The sequence below is a fragment of the Mizuhopecten yessoensis genome, unplaced genomic scaffold (assembly GCF_002113885.1).
Source record: "Mizuhopecten yessoensis strain PY_sf001 unplaced genomic scaffold, ASM211388v2 scaffold477, whole genome shotgun sequence".
Classification (NCBI taxonomy): domain Eukaryota; kingdom Metazoa; phylum Mollusca; class Bivalvia; order Pectinida; family Pectinidae; genus Mizuhopecten; species Mizuhopecten yessoensis.
The window spans coordinates 61,677-80,480 of NW_018403566.1; the positions used below are offsets into that span (position 1 = coordinate 61,677).

The following is an 18,804-nucleotide window of genomic DNA, read 5'->3' on the forward strand; positions in this document are numbered from 1 at the left end:
TGTTATATCGCGTCGTACTGTATTTTCACGATTTCCCGCCTTTTCCGGTTCATTTTTGCTGTCGTTTAACACACCAAAACGGTGCAACACTGGTATTTGTGCTACTGTGTCTGTCTCTCCCTGTTTGTCGTCGTGATTCCCCTCGTGATTTGTTTGTAGTCGACCATCGACTTTAGTCTGTGCAAATCCTCCCCTAGTACTTTTGTCTGTCTCTCCCTGTACACCCTTTGTTCTTCTTTTAATGTATGTACATCTGATTTTAATGTATGTACATCTGATTATAATGTAAGTACATCTGATTATAATGTATGTACATCTGATTATAATGTATGTACATCTGATTTCAATGAAGCCACCATCTCTTGAAGGATTTTGATACATGCAGTACCAATGTTGCCAGTAGAATTTGTTACCGGTGTTTGGGGTTCTTATAGATTTCTCAAACGGCACTACCTCATAGAGTCTAAGGCACGTACCAACACTTGGCAACCTTTTTCTAACTCAATTGTCAAGTCTCTTTCGAAGATAACCCTCTTTACACGGAAAATCGTCCCTAGACCGGGCTCTCCTGAAAAGGTACTTTCATACTACATGTACTTCATTTATGTTAGGACACATTTCCTCTTTCTATTAAGCACGTGATAATATTCTTTTATACAGTTTCCCTGTACTGCAGAGTCACATGATGTCTTATTTTCTTAGTATCAGCACAGAGACCTGATAATTTGTTACAGCTATATTTGGACCTAAAATAGGGTGTTCAGAGTAATTTTACATGTTTTAAGGGTTTAGATCGACCCTGAGAGAGTGGAACAGTACCTGTGATTTTGATCACCCTGAGTGAGTGGAACAGTACCTGTAATATTGATCACCCTGGGTGAGTGGAACAGTACCTGTGATATTGATCACCCTGAGTGAGTGGAACAGTACCTGTGATATTTATCACCCTGAGTGAGTGGAACAGTACCTGTGATATTTATCACCCTGAGTGAGTGGAACAGTACCTGTGATATTGATCACCCTGAGTGAGTTGAACAGTATCTGTGATATTTATCACCCTGAGTGAGTGGAACAGTATCTGTGATATTTATCACCCTGAGTGAGTTGAACAGTACTTGTGATATTTATCACCCTGAGTGAGTGGAACAGTACCTGTGATATTTATCACCCTGAGTGAGTGGAACAGTACCTGTGATATTTATCACCCTAAGTGAGTGGAACAGTACCTGCAGTTGGAGTAGCCACCGATTTTAGCCAATAAAAAGCAAAAAAACACACAAAAAAAACAAGGGCAAATATGACAAAGGAAAGATTTACACGGGGTACTTTTGAGAAAATATAGGGAGAATAAGACCAGCTGTTCCGAAAGGGAAAGTGTCTTCTACTTTATTGATGACAACCGACATGGTTAAATGTGTGGTGAACCTAAGAACAGGTTTTATAGCAATAATTTATTATTCGAAGCAAATCGGCCAGTCAGTTCGCCCTTATAACAATGTTGTTGCACTAATTGTATAAGCAACTACAGTCGCTTCTACTAGAGGCGTTTTTCGCTATCTTTACTTACAACATGACCAACTGCGACGGTTACCTCTCAGCTTGACAGTAAGCTGGACAAATTTGACTTTCCGATCGTGAACTTTCAATCTATTAATAGAAACAACCCTGCTTTCCTTTTAGGTATCAAAAACTTGCTCTGAATACCATGGCCTATGTGATGGATGTCGACTTCAGACGGTGATGCATACTTATGGTGGCTATGGACAAGTATAATAGTGGCCATCATCATCTCCTAGGGAAATAGGATATTTTGGTTGTGATATGAAGGACAATATTTTTTACTATGCTCATTAGTGTCTTCTTGTTTTGTTGTTGTTGTCACTTACTGACCCCTCGATGTGATGATGTGACATTAGTTTGATTCAACCTAGGCTGACTAAACAGGTGTCCTCCATGACGTACATGACACTTTCCCTTCTGGAACACCTGGTCTTATTCTCCTTAAAGATTTTCAATGGGATCCATGTAAATTTTTGCTTTGGTTAATATTTTGTACTAGATTTCGCGATTTTCAGTTCAAACTCGTGTTTTTTTTAACTCTTCGGTATTCTATTGTTGTTTTCTCACAAAATATATGTTCCAAGATAGTTAAAAATCATTTATTACATCAACCTTTGCCTTCAGTTTAGTATGAGGTATGGCAGTGTGAAGAATGAGATTGATCAAAAGTTCTGATGTAAGAGATTGATCGAAAGATATTTTGAATTCTTCAAAATTCACATTCCATAAAATTCATTTCTGAGTATGCAGTATCACAATGAGAATGTAACCCTGATTTAATGGTTCTATGAATGATGAAAAGATGTTTGGAAACTGCTTGGTTGAGCAACTAGCATAGCCAACAACAAAACTCCTAAAATCCAAAACAGCAGCTGGTATTTTGTCTTTTGAAAAAAATGTAAAATGTATAGTACTTACACCTCCTACTAGAAAATGTAGGAAATGGTTAAAGACATATTGTTATCCATTATCATCTTACGAAAACTTGATCAAACTTGTTTTAAAGCAAATTTAAATCATTACATGCGTGTCCTGAAAATTACCTTGTTTCAATGGCATTGAATGCCAGACTTCGTTCAAACTTTGTTTTCTGTTTGGCCCTGGATTTCAATGACATTAACACTTGAAAAAGCTCAGTAATCGTAAGTTATTTCAACTTAAATTAATCACTCTTGTTGGCACAACCTTTAGGGAAGGGAATTCATGTTTTGTAGTTTCAAAGAAGGAAAATGAAGACAATATAGATTTCATTTCATATTTATTGACATAATGTAACCAAGTTCAACAATGCTAAGGAGGGAAAATCAATCCATGAATATTGGTGATATCAGCATGCGATTACAAAACACCGTTCAGAAGTTTCAAGCCTTATCAATACTTCTTAGAGACACAAACACTTCAGTCCCTCTTTTGTATAAACTTAATGTTACCTATAAAGCTTTCAAAATAATACAAGATTCAATTCGAAAACAATCAGGTTCTACTACAATTACACAGAAAATCAAACCTTATAGCCCTTACTAAAGGTTATAAACCTATAGCATTTCAAACTTTAATGTAAGTAATCTAGGCCTGAATGTGTATCATAAAACCATTACCCTGCTAAAGCCCGAGTTCTGTGCTCAAATCAATATTCTTTTAACTTGCTACGATCATAAAAAACAAGTGAAAGCTTCGACAGTGAAAAAGTATTCCGCTCCAAATCATTGCTGAAATGTATTTTTTTTTATATTTGAGAATGAGAATTGTTTCATTAATACAGGTCAAGATGTCTTCATATAGACCACTCCAAAGACTTGTATGGCATGGGGGCAATGTGTTAGCTCACCAAAAATAATCAAGTATTTCAATACCGTAATAAGTTATCATAATTAAAAAATACATCCCCTTGAATAGTTAATTAAATATCAAACATTATGTTTACAACAGTCAAACCTCTCATTTGCAGACCGCAGCATTAAAGACAGGGATGGTAGCAGCTGCGATAACGTAGCTTTCTGATGACGGGATATTTTTTTTTATATATTGCAGCCAGGTATTAATATTAGTACTAGGATGGAAGATACAGAGTCAATTAAAAAGCCACTGAGACATTTTTACGTTCAAAATGCAATTATTGCATATATTATTTTTTTAATAATCCAGAAAAGAAATCAACCTTAAAAAGCTTAACTTTACTGTATGGATGCTTATACATGTATCAAAATACGTTAAATAAAATTGTCAACATTATTGGTTACAAAATTAAAGTAGCCTTTACTTTTGGTATATAGATATAAGATTATTCAGAAAGAAACTGAATATCCTTGAACATGAACAATGCTATCTACAATATACCTGTTAGCTATATATTTTTGGAACATAATAAATCCCAGTACAACACACTTAGCCAGACACATGTACACCACACTTTCAAAATAAAACACGGTTAACACACTTAGACTTGCACACTTCGCTTTCAAACTAAACACAGTGAATACACTTAGGCACAATACATTTATTGCAAAATACTGTTTATAACAAAGTCATACTTGTTATCCCTGGCAGAGAATTGTCTCATGATCCTTCAACTATAAAACATATCAATAACATGATCTTGTGACATTTTATAAACTTGTTCTAATGAAGTTCCACAAATTAATGCTACAACAAATATGAGAAAGCATGTAAGGGATGGACTAGAAATACATCTTAGCAGTAGTCTCTGACAGACACTAGATACAAAGGAAGTCCAGCCTACCAAAGACAACCAATGTCAATACACTTACACTGAGGGTGAGGGGGGGTGGGGGTCGGGGTGTGGGAGGTGTCAATACACTTACACTGAGGGTGGGGGGGTCTCTGACAGACACTAGATACAAAGGAAGTCCAGCCTACCAAAGACAACCAATGTCAATACACTTACACTGAGGGTGAGGGGGGGTGGGGGTCGGGGTGTGGGAGGTGTCAATACACTTACACTGAGGGTGGGGGGGTCTCTGACAGACACTAGATACAAAGGAAGTCCAGCCTACCAAAGACAACCAATGTCAATACANACTCTTTGGTCAGACAGGATAAATAAATCATTCATAAGTGAAGCACATTTAGATGATAATGAAATTCTGTCCAGTTGTTCAGTGAGAACTATATATCTGTGCTCAGTATTCAACCCTGGGGAATATCATCCTGTACTTACTTGGAATAATTAGAAACACTTACATCTGATTTTGTTTCACTTTTTTTTTTCTTCATTTTGAGCCTTCTATTTCACTAACTTCTGATGAGATATCTTGTTTATTTTCCCCATCATTAGATTGGTCAACCGCGGAATCTGCTGTAATTGTTGATGACTCATCTGATTGGTCAACTGTAGAATCTGTTTTAATTGGTGTTGACTCATCTGATTGGTCAACTGTAGAATCTGTTTTAATTGGTGTTGACTCATCTGATTGGATGGCTGTAACCTCCTCTGTATCTTTGACACCCTCAGACTGATCACCAGTCTTATTGGTCTCGCTCTCTTCCCCAGCAAATTCTGACTGTTTATTTTCTCCAACTGTAGCCTCATTCTCGTCCACATAGATGATGTCTTCTGGGTTCGGGGGTCGGGGCAAGAATTCCTCCCCTGGCATTATGTCAACAAAGATCTGACGGGTCTGTAAACAGATAATACGTATAACCACCATCAAAGTACAAAAAGGTCTGACATAATGGTATTGACAATAAGAATTAAAACCCTACTTATGAGTAACTGTAGGGTGCGACTTCTTATTGTCATGACCATTGTTATTGACAGAAACAAAATGGTATTTTATATGAGTAGAATGTGACATCTTATTGTTAGGACCATTTTTATTGACAGAAACTAATGCCTGTGAAAACACAGTATCATATATATTATTATGAATTTATTTTATGTGTTGTTGACAAATCTTTTTATTTTTTTAGCTTTGAATTTGGTATTGTGGATGAGGACCAGCTAGATCTGCTGGAAAAACAGTTCAATGAATGTAGAATGTACCTTTTACATCATTAAAATATTAAAGTTCTATTTTTTTTTTTTTTTATTAGACACTTTTTTATTTTCCTTTTTGCTTAATATAATGACAACACAGTTTTACAACGGGGAACATGAATGCGAGAGAAAGTTTCAAATTGAACATATATTTGTTACACTCAGATTCTGCCTTGAAGAGCAGAGATATACTTTTGTTCAATTATATATGCTGCTGTGTTTAGTACAACTGGAGTACCAATACATACCTATATAGCAAAAAAGACATTTAATTTATTTTATACACATAACATATAACTTTCATACATCCATTCACACATTACAAAATACTTAATAATAGCATGTCTATAAGGTAATCAAGTTAGATTATTTGGAACCATTTATTTTCAAACTTGTTGTAATCCATATTCTTTTTGTAAATTACCTGTTCTATCCGAATGTAGTCTTCCAGGTCTTTTTTAAAGTAAGCAATATTAGGTCTACTATTTTTTAGTTTTTGCTTATAAATGTGGTGCTTAGCAATCAGCAAAATACTGTTTAGAGCATTAATATCTTGTTTATGTGTTGCTTTTCCAAATATGACATCATTATTTTTCAGTTCTATGATTTTGTTGGTTAAAAGTTCTAATTTAATATACACTTTTCTTATATTTGTTGTGAAAAAGACGTCACACGCTATGACCCTCTTTTATTTTTAAAAGAGGGTATTAAAATCACCCTCTTTCAGTATATCCAGGGTTGGCAGGTATGAATGTTACTCATATTCTTAACAGAATAGAGTGGGATAAAATTATCTTATTACAGAATGGTCCTATGTTGATACCCTTGAGAAACACTTACCTGAGTCACCACATCATTTAAGTCTATTTCTGGCCCAGGTCCGGGTAAAACAATTATATTATCAGGAGTGCTCTCCCCTCTTTTTAAATCTTCATAATAGGTCTGACTAAAGTACATAGACCATAATATGTTAGGCTTGTCATCATCTGCAACAAGAAGAGCCTAATTGATTAATTCGCATTATGTCACTTTAATGATGATATCAGGCAATAGACATACATAGCTGGTATAATTAACAACTGACTATGATAAGCTTAGCTTTACAGGGACTTCCAATGCTAAATATTTTACTGACCTGCAGGATCAAATAACTTCTCTTTCACGATCTTCAAATCTTCCCGTGGATGGACATCTCCTGTTCCTGGCCTGGTCATGTGTACAGCATCTTATACAAAAAATTAAACAATGTTGATTCCTACACCATATTACATATCTGACAAAATATAAAAACATTCTTAAATTTGATAAAATTTATGGTAAACCTGGTGAATTTTCATTTTTGAGACAAAAAGAATGGTTAGTTAACTTAACACAAACATGTTATGAATCAAATTGAAAGGTAAGCAAGGTGTGACCACCCTCGTCTCTTCTCTTGACCTTGAACTTTCCTGTACTGTCAACATTGTCAGTGTTCAGCCATGAGACTTGCATTTATCAAGTTTCAAGAGGATATTAGATTCCTATGTCATAGGTGACTAGCCTAGTAACATAAGTCCCAGAGACAAATCATTGATGATGGTGGAAGTTCTTGCGTTATCATGGGTAACTAACGTAAATCATGGGTAACTAACTTACGTAAGCCTTGTGGACAAGTCATGGATGAAGGTGGAAGTTCTAGTACTGCTGTAGGTCGAACTCCATTGTCAGGATCTGGTAGGAACATCAATGATAACTGAAACAAAGGAAAGTAACAGTATTTTACTGTTCACAAAACACAGCAGTGCTGCAGTAGTTTGAACATTTAAGGAAGAAAGTAAGACCATACATCTAGCTAAACTTCAGCCTTTTCGCTATCTGTAATGAGAGCAAATGTATCAGGACAGCAAATATTAGTACACAGACTACCATGTATATACAGTAATTACACTGTACATGTGAAGGGGTATATATGTACAGTATTACAACGTTCATGTGAAGGGGGATATATGTACAGTAATTCCACTGTACATGTGAAGGAGTATATATGTACAGTGTAATTATTGTACATATATACCCGTATATATGTACAGTAATTTCACCGTACATGTGAAGGGGTATATATGTACAGTAATTACACCGTACAAGTGAAGGGGTATATATGTACAGTAATTACACCGTTCATGTGAAGGGGTATATATGTACAGTAATTACACCATACATCTGAAGGGGTATATATGTACAGTAATTACACTGTACATGTGAAGGGGTATATATGTACAGTAATTACACCGTACATGTGAAGGGGTATATATGTACAGTAATTACACCGTACATGTGAAGGGGTATATATGTACAGTAATTTCACCGTACATGTGAAGGGAGAAATTGACACTGGGCAAATTTGGATCTTACCAGTGATGGAGAAATACTTGACAGGGAAAAGGTTCTTGTGTACAATATTCATTTGAAAATATTCTCATGATATATAATTGATAATATCATAGTTTAAAATGATAATTCAAGAAATATTCATAATGGGGTTCTCCAATGGTAATAATTCAAGAAATTCAAGACAAAAATATGAATGGTTCAAATATATCATAACACATGTACATCACAGTCTTGTACTACATTTTATTATGATACATACATGTGTAAAAAAGACTTTCAAAATTGTACTTGTACACTAAATGTCACATCTGCATATCAAATTCTAACAGATTTCTATATATTGGAAGCAATTCATCCTGAGTGATTGATATCAAATTTACATTAGAAATTTAAAATCAACAAATTTAATCTGAAGAGATATTCTTCGATCGTTCTTACTCTGGAATTTTTGAGAACTTTAAGAGTCAAAACTGAGTTGTATCATGACTTCATTTGTTTTATACTACAGTACTATGAAGAGGCACATTCACTAAAATTTGATTTTAGATAAAAATGGTTGCATAATATAATATTTGTGTTATGGATGAAATCAGACAATAAAAGCTGAATGTTTTACTTATTAAGATTGATTTGACTTGCCAATAAGAATATGGACATAAAAGATTATTACAGAACTTATATTTTTCTAGCTTGCAATATCAAGTAATTTTTTAATAATGTGTAGAGTCTAAAATATGCAAAGTAGAAAGTACAATTACCTGTTGATCTTCGGTCGGTAAAACAGACCTATCTGTGATAAAAATGCCTCGATTCACATGTCTGAAATGTATACAGTGTAACAGTGTTATTACATGTCTAATATCGAAAATTCCCTTCTATATAGCAAATAACTATATAATTTTATTTCTTTATCAGAAATAAATGATCAGTGTAAGAGTTTCATCAACCTTGGAAACTTACTGCTCTAAGATAATTTCTGAACAGTCCACAATGTTTTTTAAAGAGGGTTGATTAGGGAACAGGATTTACATATTTATATAATCCGATATCATTAATACCTGGTAAGTAAGTTAAAGTTAAGTTAATACTTTGTCACAAATTAAGAAGGAAAAAATCCAGGGAAACACAACCAGTAAAAAATGATTTAGGGATAATATATGTAGTACATACATAACCTCAGAGTACAACACTGATTTCATATCGTTGGAATATAAATATATGAAGATTCCATGATATGCATGTAGTATGTTGTACATTAAAAAAGCATAAAAGAACTGATAGTTTGTCATCCTGTTTAGACTTTTATACTTACCGTTTGGCACGATAAGTCATGTCCTCTGCATCGGCATATGAGGATTCCATGATGACATACCTGTTAACAAAATCATGTTGTTACACATCATCTTTATATACTTAGTTAATACAATCACTGATTTCTGTCAATTATTTTGATGATATACTACAGTTTTGTGCTTTATGAAAAAATCTGGGAGTTCTATCACATTAACTAAGAGTTAAGTGTTTAAAATGGTATATAATCTTTTTAATTTGGTTTGATCATTAGTAATATGCTTAAGTTACATACCTGCAATTAATTCTTTGTCCATTTGTCAGAACAACCCCTTTACATCTGAAACATAACACACAATCATACACTTTACACAACAGTCCAAGTAAGTACATACATGGATAGCTACTGGAGCCAAAGATGTGCTACAAATAATAATAAGTCCCTCTCTTACTTACTGAATGAAACATTTAAAAACAAATACACAGTAAATTAATTGAATAGATTTAATACTTTGAAAAGCACAAATACATGTACATAAATCTGATCCCTGGATATGAAAGTGATCACTGCCATCAGGGTCAGCAACATACCAGTCCAGAGTCATGTGATATCAATACGAGAGTGATCACTACCACCAGGGTCAACAACATACCAGTCCCGAGTCATGCGATATCAATACGAGAGTGACCACTGGCACCAGGGTCAACAACATTGCAGTCCCAAGTCATTTGATATCAATACGAGAGAAATCACTACCACCAGGGTCAACAACATACCAGTCCAGAGTCATGTGATATCAATAAGAGAGTGACCACTACCACCAGGGTCAACAACATACCAGTCCCGAGTCATGTGATATCAATACGAGAGTGATCACTACCACCAGGGTCAACAACATACCACTTTTGAGGAACTACACATCCATTGTGGTCCCTTCTATATATATAAATGTAGTGGTAAAATCTAATTCATTCCAACCATATAGTTGTAGTACTATGTAGTTCCTACCATGTAGTGGTAATTCTGAGGTCGTTCTTACCATACAGGTTGTGCCCACCATAAAGTGGTAATATATATGCCGTTCCTACCATGAAGTGGTAATTTCTAGGTCATTCCTACCATGTAGTGGTAATATCTAAGCCGTTCCTACCATGTAGTAGTAATATCTAAGTCATTGCAACCATGTAGTGGTAATATATGTCATTCCTACCATGTAGTGGTAATTTCTAGGTCATTCCTACAATAAAGTGGTAATATCTAGGTCATTGCTACCATGTAGTGGTAATTTCTAGGTCATTCCTACAATAAAGTGGTAATATCTAGGTAGTAATTACCATATAGTGGTAATGTCAAGGTTGTTCCTACCATGTAATGCTAATATCTAGGTTGTACCTACCATACAATGCTAATATCTAGGTTGTTCCTACCATAAAATGCTAATATCTACAGTGTAGGTTGTTCCTACCATAAAGTGGTTCATGTACAGAACTAGAAAAAGTTTTGGGCAAGTAAATATTTAAATCTGGTGGCCCAAATTACAGTTTGGTGATCCAAATTTCACATGACAATTTATTGCATTACATGAGAAAATAAAACAAAACACTCGAAAACTGTTCATGATCATGTATTTTTTTAATAAACATGCTATTGTTTTCCATAGTCAGCCAAGTACGTCCATTTTCCCACTTCACCAAAAATGCATTCACAATGTTTTTGCTCATACCTGCAAACAGAAAATGGAAGAACTTTTAGTGATTTACTCTGATTATTATAGTGGGATGTGTGGAAATTCTTTTTTTAATGAGTGTAACAGAGACCAGTATGTTTACAAACTTAATAATTTCATGTACATGTAATTGATGACATATCTGTAAAAAACAAATGGGAAAGAAGCAGACTGATGCCTTTTGACTTTGTTAAGATTTCCCAATAAATTCAAAGTGAAATGCACTCAAAAATGGCAATAAACATTTACAAATATCACTGCGTTTTAAAATTGCTACAAAAAAATGCAATGATCCATATGATGTCCATTTGATATTTGCAGGAGAATATGGAAGCATTGAACATATTGATTAATCATATCATCATGAGTCATGACTTCACAGGAAAACTGAAAGTGAAAGTAGCCGATAGATGGTTGACTACTTGGTACAGGGCCTACATATGTTGGATTTAACATGATGATAGATAATAAAAGTTTATAATGTACTCAATAAAACATCTTTGATAATGTTCATCTTACCTTGCTTATTAACTTGATGGCTTTAATTTACCAGCTTCTTTTTTCAACCGAGGAAACTCCATCCGGCAAGCATTTTGACCTCAAAAATGTCAAACTCAACAACACTGACAAACCGACACACTTACGTACACGCGCCTCGATTGGTCAATGTAGATGATGTAGTGCGCAAGAACTATTTCAACCAAAAAGATTCCTTGCTTAATTTTTTATGGAAATTAACATCGCAATGCATTTTGAAAACAGGGCTTGGTGAAACAAAATGTGTAAACAATACATATTAGCGACAGTTACACAAGCTTACTCGGTACAATAATTCTGATTACCCAAACAAAATTATCTGCACCAAGAAAACTACTTACTTCCTTATTTTTCCTTGTCCAAGCTGACATTAAATCGCCATTGGCAATTCAGCGACCTGCAGTTTCGAGCACTGCATGTAAAACCTTTCTGGTTCGTACACTTACTTGTTATCAGCTCCACAGATGACGGCGCTGACAGCAGTACGTAAACAGTATACTCCACCAAACACCGCACACATCCTGTGGAGAACACAATCAAACCTTTTACCCAGAATATATCATGTTTTTGTACAATTAGAACAATTTAATTTTGATCAAGGCATCTGGAAAGTTTGCATGTTATATATGCCACGGTATCAATAATGTAAACTAAAACTGAAATATATCTTTGAGTAAATGATGATAAAATGCATATGTGTTACATATTTATATGAAAGAACAGCTGAATAATAAGTAAACACCTGGTAAAATTCGCTAAAAATGACTCATTAGCTCTCTGACAACCTACCGACAAAAGCTCTGTGGGAGCTCGCCACTGCCATAAAGGGGCCATAGGAAAGCTGTGTTACCATAGCGACCAAGAGAGTGGAGGAATTTCTTTGTTCTTGCTAATCCCTGTGTAAGGATGATATAAATATGTTAAATTGCACCCTAACTTATCTCAGACTAAGATGTCTTTGGAAAACATAACGAATCCTCACATGTATATTGATATGTGATAGTCTTTTTTGAGTGTTAGGTAAAGAGATAACAGCATTGCATTAGTGTTTGACAGCTATGAAACATCATACCAAATATCAGCATCGTAGTAAAAATGCCAAAAGTTATACATCATTAAAAAACCCAACACTGAGGCAGGAGTGTTTACATTAAGTCCCGGCCTCTATTCTGTACAGAGACTGATAAAAGTATGGCATGAATTAAATAAATATCATAAATTATCTGTTCTATAATCATAACATCATACCTCCATTGTTGTCATGGTATCTGTTGCCATGGCAATGGAATGTTGTACATAGTGGCATATATTGTTGGTCAATTTCTGTGATTTCAAAAATTCCTTGAAAGGTTTATCTGCAAAATCTGAAATGACAAACAAACATAGCTGTGTAACATGAAGATAAATAAATTTAACTACGTCTCCATTATTTAATAACTGACACATGGCCAAAATTTTCAGATTTTGAAAAGTGCAATCATATCAAATCAAAAAGGGCCAATCTGTTGTCAGGACGAAACCTTTCAGTAAGCTAAGTAATAGTTGTGAGAAATAGTTTAACCCTTTCAATCAAAAAGGGCCAAGTTAACTGATACTTTGACAACTGTTACAATTGCAATGTTTTCCTTCCCATTACTGCCTAGAATGCTAATTTAAGTGTTTTCCCCTAGGTATGTTCTTTTTATCAACTCAGGCTGTAAATTCTAACACTTTGAACTATACATAGACTGACAGGTGAGACAGCTACCTTGATACTGGTGCTCATGGTTGGTGTAATCTGCACAGAAGGTCAGCAGTTTCATCAGCATGCGTTTCTCCAACATGGACACATCCTTACTGCTAAACACATCAGCCCGGGAACATGGAACCTACATACCAGCACATAACAAATTGTAAGAACTTCATTGCTGATATTAAACTTAAGGATCCCTGTCCCACTGCACTGTAGTATATCCTTTACACAGTAACCTCCCCTTAGTTTTGGCTATAACTATAGCTCAGTTGGGTCAGGACATTTCCATTTTCCAGGCAGCTCAGTCAGAGTGACAGTATGACAATCTTAGGTACAGTGATCGAGTCCCGGTCTAGCCCCACGGAACTTTTATACTCAGAACACTGTTGCTGATTATATTGTGTTTATTTCACCTTTGTTATTTTATAGTAAAAGCCACACAAGGTATGGTTTTCTGATCAGAAATGATTTATAAAAGCTATATAGTAATGCCGGATAAAACAGTTTCCAATGAACAGATACATTTTTTGCAGTGGATTCTTAAATAACAGTGGTAGGATCTAGAGGCTCCTTAAATGGTGTTTTCATTTATGTCACATTTTGTGAAATGATTTTTCTCCAGTGAAAACGACATGCTATTACCTACATGTAAGTCATACATAAACAAATTCTCATTTTATTTCTGCTTCCAATGTACTTAAATATGTTCCACAACCAAACAGCTAACTGGGCATGTCCTTAATTAGTGCTGTATAATAAACAATGAAGCATATTTTGTGTTATTAACATTGAACTGTGTGTTGTGTCCCCTAGGTCCTGTGTGTTTACCTTCTCCAGTTTGTCATTGAGGAAGGTGAGTACCCTGGTAACTGTCCTGAACTCACAGTACTTGGCTATATCAGATGATATCAGTAGCTCCACCATGCTTCCTGCACAATACAGCAACTGGAACATACGGTTATAACAACTTGAAAAGAAAAACATTTTTACTTCAAATTAGAAATCAAGAGATCCATGAGGGATCTTGACACCCACCATCATACCATCTTCATAAGTCCTACGTAAGATTGATCTTTTCTTTTGTCTATTGGATCGTGTCAATTGTAAACAGTAAATGCACGTTGTGGTAACTTTTGATAAAAGTTTCCTACTTCTGTGTATGACACTGTTCTTTGAAAGTGAGGTTGCAATTAGGGTTTGATCTATTCACTAGCACTGAGTACTTAACATATGTATCAAAACTCAGGGAAACTTCCAGTTCATTTGAAATTTGAGACACATTTGTTATTAAGATATATTTAGTGCTGAAATGGTTGATGTGATGTGTCTTTCAAAAGCGATAAAAGTGACCTTCATTGTATGTCAAGGTCATTTACTTTGACATCATTGCTAGCCCTTAAGCCTATATAGTTACAGATCAAAATTAGGTGACTCCAAGCCCTGTAGTTATTAAGGAAGAGTTTGTTTTTTCAACACATGACTAGTGTAACCTTGTCAAGGGCATTAATTTGAATATATTTGATAGCCCCTCCCCTTCACAAGCACTTCTGGCCCCCATTCAAGTTATTTAAAGGCTTTTGACTAAACTGACGGCATGTCCTACTCCTATAGAGTTCAAAAACAATACTAACAAATTTGGCTATGCACTGTTTAATTGATAGGAATTTGGTATTGATTAGTGTTCACATTGTTTTTAATTGATACCTGATCTCACTCAGGTAAACATGGGCTCCATTCAGGTAATTATATATGTCCGATTATTTGGTTAATGATTTCTGTGTTACCTGTCTGCTACCTTCCGACCAAGTAACCGGTTATCCATTGACAACCAAAATGTTTAAACAATTTCAACAGACATTCTTCAAAGCAAGATATAGCCCACATATTATTTCTCTATGGTTCAATAGTTCAACAAATGTGAATGTTTCAAGATTTACCTTGAACCTTAAAAGGTCAAGATAATTTAATTTTACAAACCCTTCTGCTCAGCAAAGCTACATGCCAATTATACTGTCCCTTAATCCTATTGTTCTTAAAAAGATGACAATAACAAAAATTGAAGGACAAACAACTGATGAATGATGCACTTCTAACCTAGCTAGAATACTACAATGCTGAACTTTAATGTCTGATATAGGTTCCATTACTCACCCTGGGTGCAAGGTCAAGGTTGAATCTGCGCCAATCCTTCTTCAGCTTGGAGGCTGTCCATGTCTCCGGTTTCTTACTTTCTGTCACTTCGGCCTTCACCACAGAGTCTTCACTACTAGAAGGTTTTTTAAAGGTCTCATCAGTTTTATGTTCCGACATGGGTTTTGTTTCTTTATCTTCTAAAATGGCTTCTGTCTCTGTGTTTGATTTGGTTTCCTCAGACTGTGCCTCCTCTGATGCTTCTAAGGTATCCTTATTGGATTCAGAGTCATTGTCATCTTTATTTTCTTCAACTTGATCTGGATTTAATTTGTCCATCTTGTCGTCTGATCTACATTCCTTTGCGATGTCAGTTTTGTCCAATACTTCTTCTTCGTTGCTACATGATTATATCAAAGTATAAATCTAATGGAATCTTTATTTTTCAAACACAGGACTTTTAGTTTACCAATCTGACTCTCTAACAAATAAGCTAAAGAGAAATACCCCTTAACTTGTATTTCACCATCATTTTTTTTTGTGAGATACTCCCACTGATGGAAAGAACAATTGTTAGGGATTTCATGATAAAAAAATAACATCATGTACATGTTCAGGAAAATTCCAAACATGTTTGATTAAAAGCTGAATGACTTTTAAAAAAACAAAAACAAAATCCTCCTTACCTAACATGGTATTCTGAAGCTATATTGAAATAGGTTTTGCCCTTTACAGACAAATCTAACCGGGACAGTGTCTCTCCAGGTTGTAGTAGAACATCCTCCTCTATGGTGGGGTGTTCAAGCCCAAGTTCACCCATCGCCTGTTGTAGTAATTGATGGGGGATTTTTTTTAAATTATTTCTACCCTTTAAAATTCATCAACAACTAAATTTACAACAAGAAATGGAAAATACAACATAATAATATGAATCACTTATGACGAAAAAAAGGAAAAAAAGAAAATAATCTTAATTTAATTGTTTAAATTAAGAATCTATTTTGATTTTCATAAATTTACCAGCAAAGTAAGCTCACATCATCAAATATGTAAGTTCAAAAGTTATATTACCTCATTACTCTTGACATCTTTATTACTGATCATGATATTTGTGCATGGGTCATGAACTGTTTTCCTTGAAAATTTATTGTCAATAAAGTTTCCACCAAACTTACCTCTTTTGTCCATTTGGTGATATTTTCTAAGTTAAATGATGCCCACTGTCCACTGTAGTACTCATTCCTGTAGAAATCCAAACCAAACATCAGAATAAATGTGTACAAGGTCTATATATATGTATCAAGCATGATGATAGCATAAACCTCGTCGATACTTCACAATAGCACCATCAGTAGGCAAGATTGTTTCCTTTGGTATCCTTTGTCTTAATAAAACCTTGCATTGTGATTTCCTTGGATGGCCGTGACCAGTAGTCATAAAAGGACCTACACACAAGTATTCAGATCAGGACATAGAGATGTGATGTGTTCAGGGGCCCGTTCTGCAAACACTACCAATTGATGCAGACCCGGGACATGTTTTTGGTGGTAGCAGTGCCAGTGGGATAGCTACCTCAGGAGCAAGTGCCCAGGAGTTAGAAGCCTCCTCCAGAGTGGCTGCACTGATGGATGCCATGGAGAAAACTTCATTTGAGGATTCCCCATACTCAGAATCTAAGCATTGCATGGGACTGAAGAATAGCCTGGATTGAGAAAAAACGCAGCAAGTAAGCTAAGGCCAACTGCTAAGACAGTGCCTTGGAGTTTACCAATACAGTGAGAATCTGCACCACCACACCCCATGTGGAGACGTTTCAGGCTCAACCTATGATCAGACAGAGGGAGTGCATGTGGAGGTTCCTCCATGAAGTTGCTGTACATGGCGTTTTTTCAGGGCCCGTTCTACAAATGCTACCAATTGATGCAGACCTTGTTCACATGACAATATACTGGGATTGCAAAATTTGCTCCTATGTGAAATTGTTATTTATGTTTTAAATGATAAAGATAACAATAAGTATATACATATCCCTGTTTATAGTATATATGTTTATTTGAAATGACAACCTTTGATATCTCTGTATAAGACAAGCATGTACACAAGATTGAAAATCTTATATTTTTGTTACTTGTCAACAGAAATTTATTCTAATGTACCTGTACATCCTACCATAATATTGTTTTGGGGTATTTTCTGGATGTATATATACTTACCAACACCGTTTCTTGTACATATTCCATACCATCTATTTGAATTCTGTTAGTTGAATCATACTTTTCCCAAACATTTAAACTTATCTAAAAGAAGCACATTGCATATAATAAATACTTGGTAACTCACCTATCAATATGCAATACTTTCTGGCCGACTCTGGACAGAGCTGCGGCCAGAATGCTCTCAGGCAACCCTACAAGAAAAACACAACTGATTACTCTCAGGCATTTCTCATGGAGAAGCACATTGATCACAGTTGCCCCGATTTATATTAAGATGATTTTCCATTACCTTGACCGCATGACCTACATGTAGGTATTATAAATGAACTTTGAATAATATGTCATTTCCTAGCATTCATTTGGGTCGCAGAAGAGATCAACATGTTTTAAGTCTGGTGAGCTATTTTTATGAAGACATCAGCCTTAATGTCTTATTATTGACTACGTTAACCTGGTTATGAACATTTTTAATTACCAAGGTACATGTTCAATATATTTAAATTTCACATATATTTATTCCGATTTTTTATATGACTTAACATGGGTTGAGGTACTCCTATAACATGAGAGGCCACTGGTCGAACTTTTTTTCTATCGGATATGATTTTGCCGACTGCGACGCGGCGCCTGTCAAAAGTTTTTCGCCGTGTAAAACCTCTAACATTGTTGGAGTAGGGTTGAGGGTGACTCTAACATCTTTTAGGGTTCTTGTTGAACCTGAACATTATAGATGTTGTTAAATTTATACAATTAATGTCCTGGAAAATGTTCTGGAAAATTTATTGACTTTTTATTGAAATAGACACAAACCATATTCAATTATATATATAAGCTCAGATATATTTCTGTATATTCAACAGATGTATTTCGCTTATTTGTTTTTATCAGGAAATCGCAATGAAGGTTTAGATGGAAATATGACGATGAGTCATGATCAGGTTGTATTAGGAACATGGAGGCAAACAGGGATAAGATCGTACAGTTTCATATCTTAACCAATAATGTAACAACAAACAAGGATCACAGTACCACACAAAAGGCATTTTCAGTTTATCTCCGCAATGCCACTACTCAAATGTGACACATTCTCCTAAATAAGCCGCATACCTGTACCCAGAACGACAACGTCAAAGTCTGACGGTAAATCGTCTGCCATGTTGATTTGTTTATCTAATTATAACCGAAGTTTCGTATATAATTTTCTACATTAATAAATTTAAATTTGATAACAAAATTACTTTTAAG

General features: G+C 35.1%; 1 protein-coding gene across 2 annotated transcripts; it reads right to left on the minus strand.

Annotated features, from left to right (window-relative positions):
* Positions 1-4,604: 4,604 nt before the first annotated feature.
* Positions 4,605-18,723, minus strand: LOC110449635 (rab proteins geranylgeranyltransferase component A 2-like). 2 transcript variants are annotated; one of them, XM_021496621.1, is made up of 17 exons: positions 18,667-18,723; positions 17,684-17,750; positions 16,519-16,585; positions 16,030-16,166; positions 15,365-15,743; positions 14,042-14,158; positions 13,229-13,349; positions 12,730-12,845; positions 12,271-12,377; positions 11,928-12,002; positions 9,513-9,557; positions 9,240-9,299; positions 8,686-8,746; positions 7,193-7,289; positions 6,693-6,782; positions 6,398-6,543; positions 4,605-5,198 (listed from the first exon to the last, which is right to left on the minus strand). In XM_021496621.1, exons 1-17 carry the CDS (start codon positions 18,713-18,715, stop codon positions 4,791-4,793), a joined length of 2,142 nt encoding a protein of 713 aa, XP_021352296.1. In that variant the 5' UTR covers positions 18,716-18,723; the 3' UTR covers positions 4,605-4,790. The 2 variants fall into 2 exon arrangements, with proteins under 2 accessions (XP_021352296.1, XP_021352304.1); XM_021496629.1 differs by having other exon boundaries at positions 18,589-18,671.
* Between the last annotated feature and the right edge of the window lie 81 nt (positions 18,724-18,804).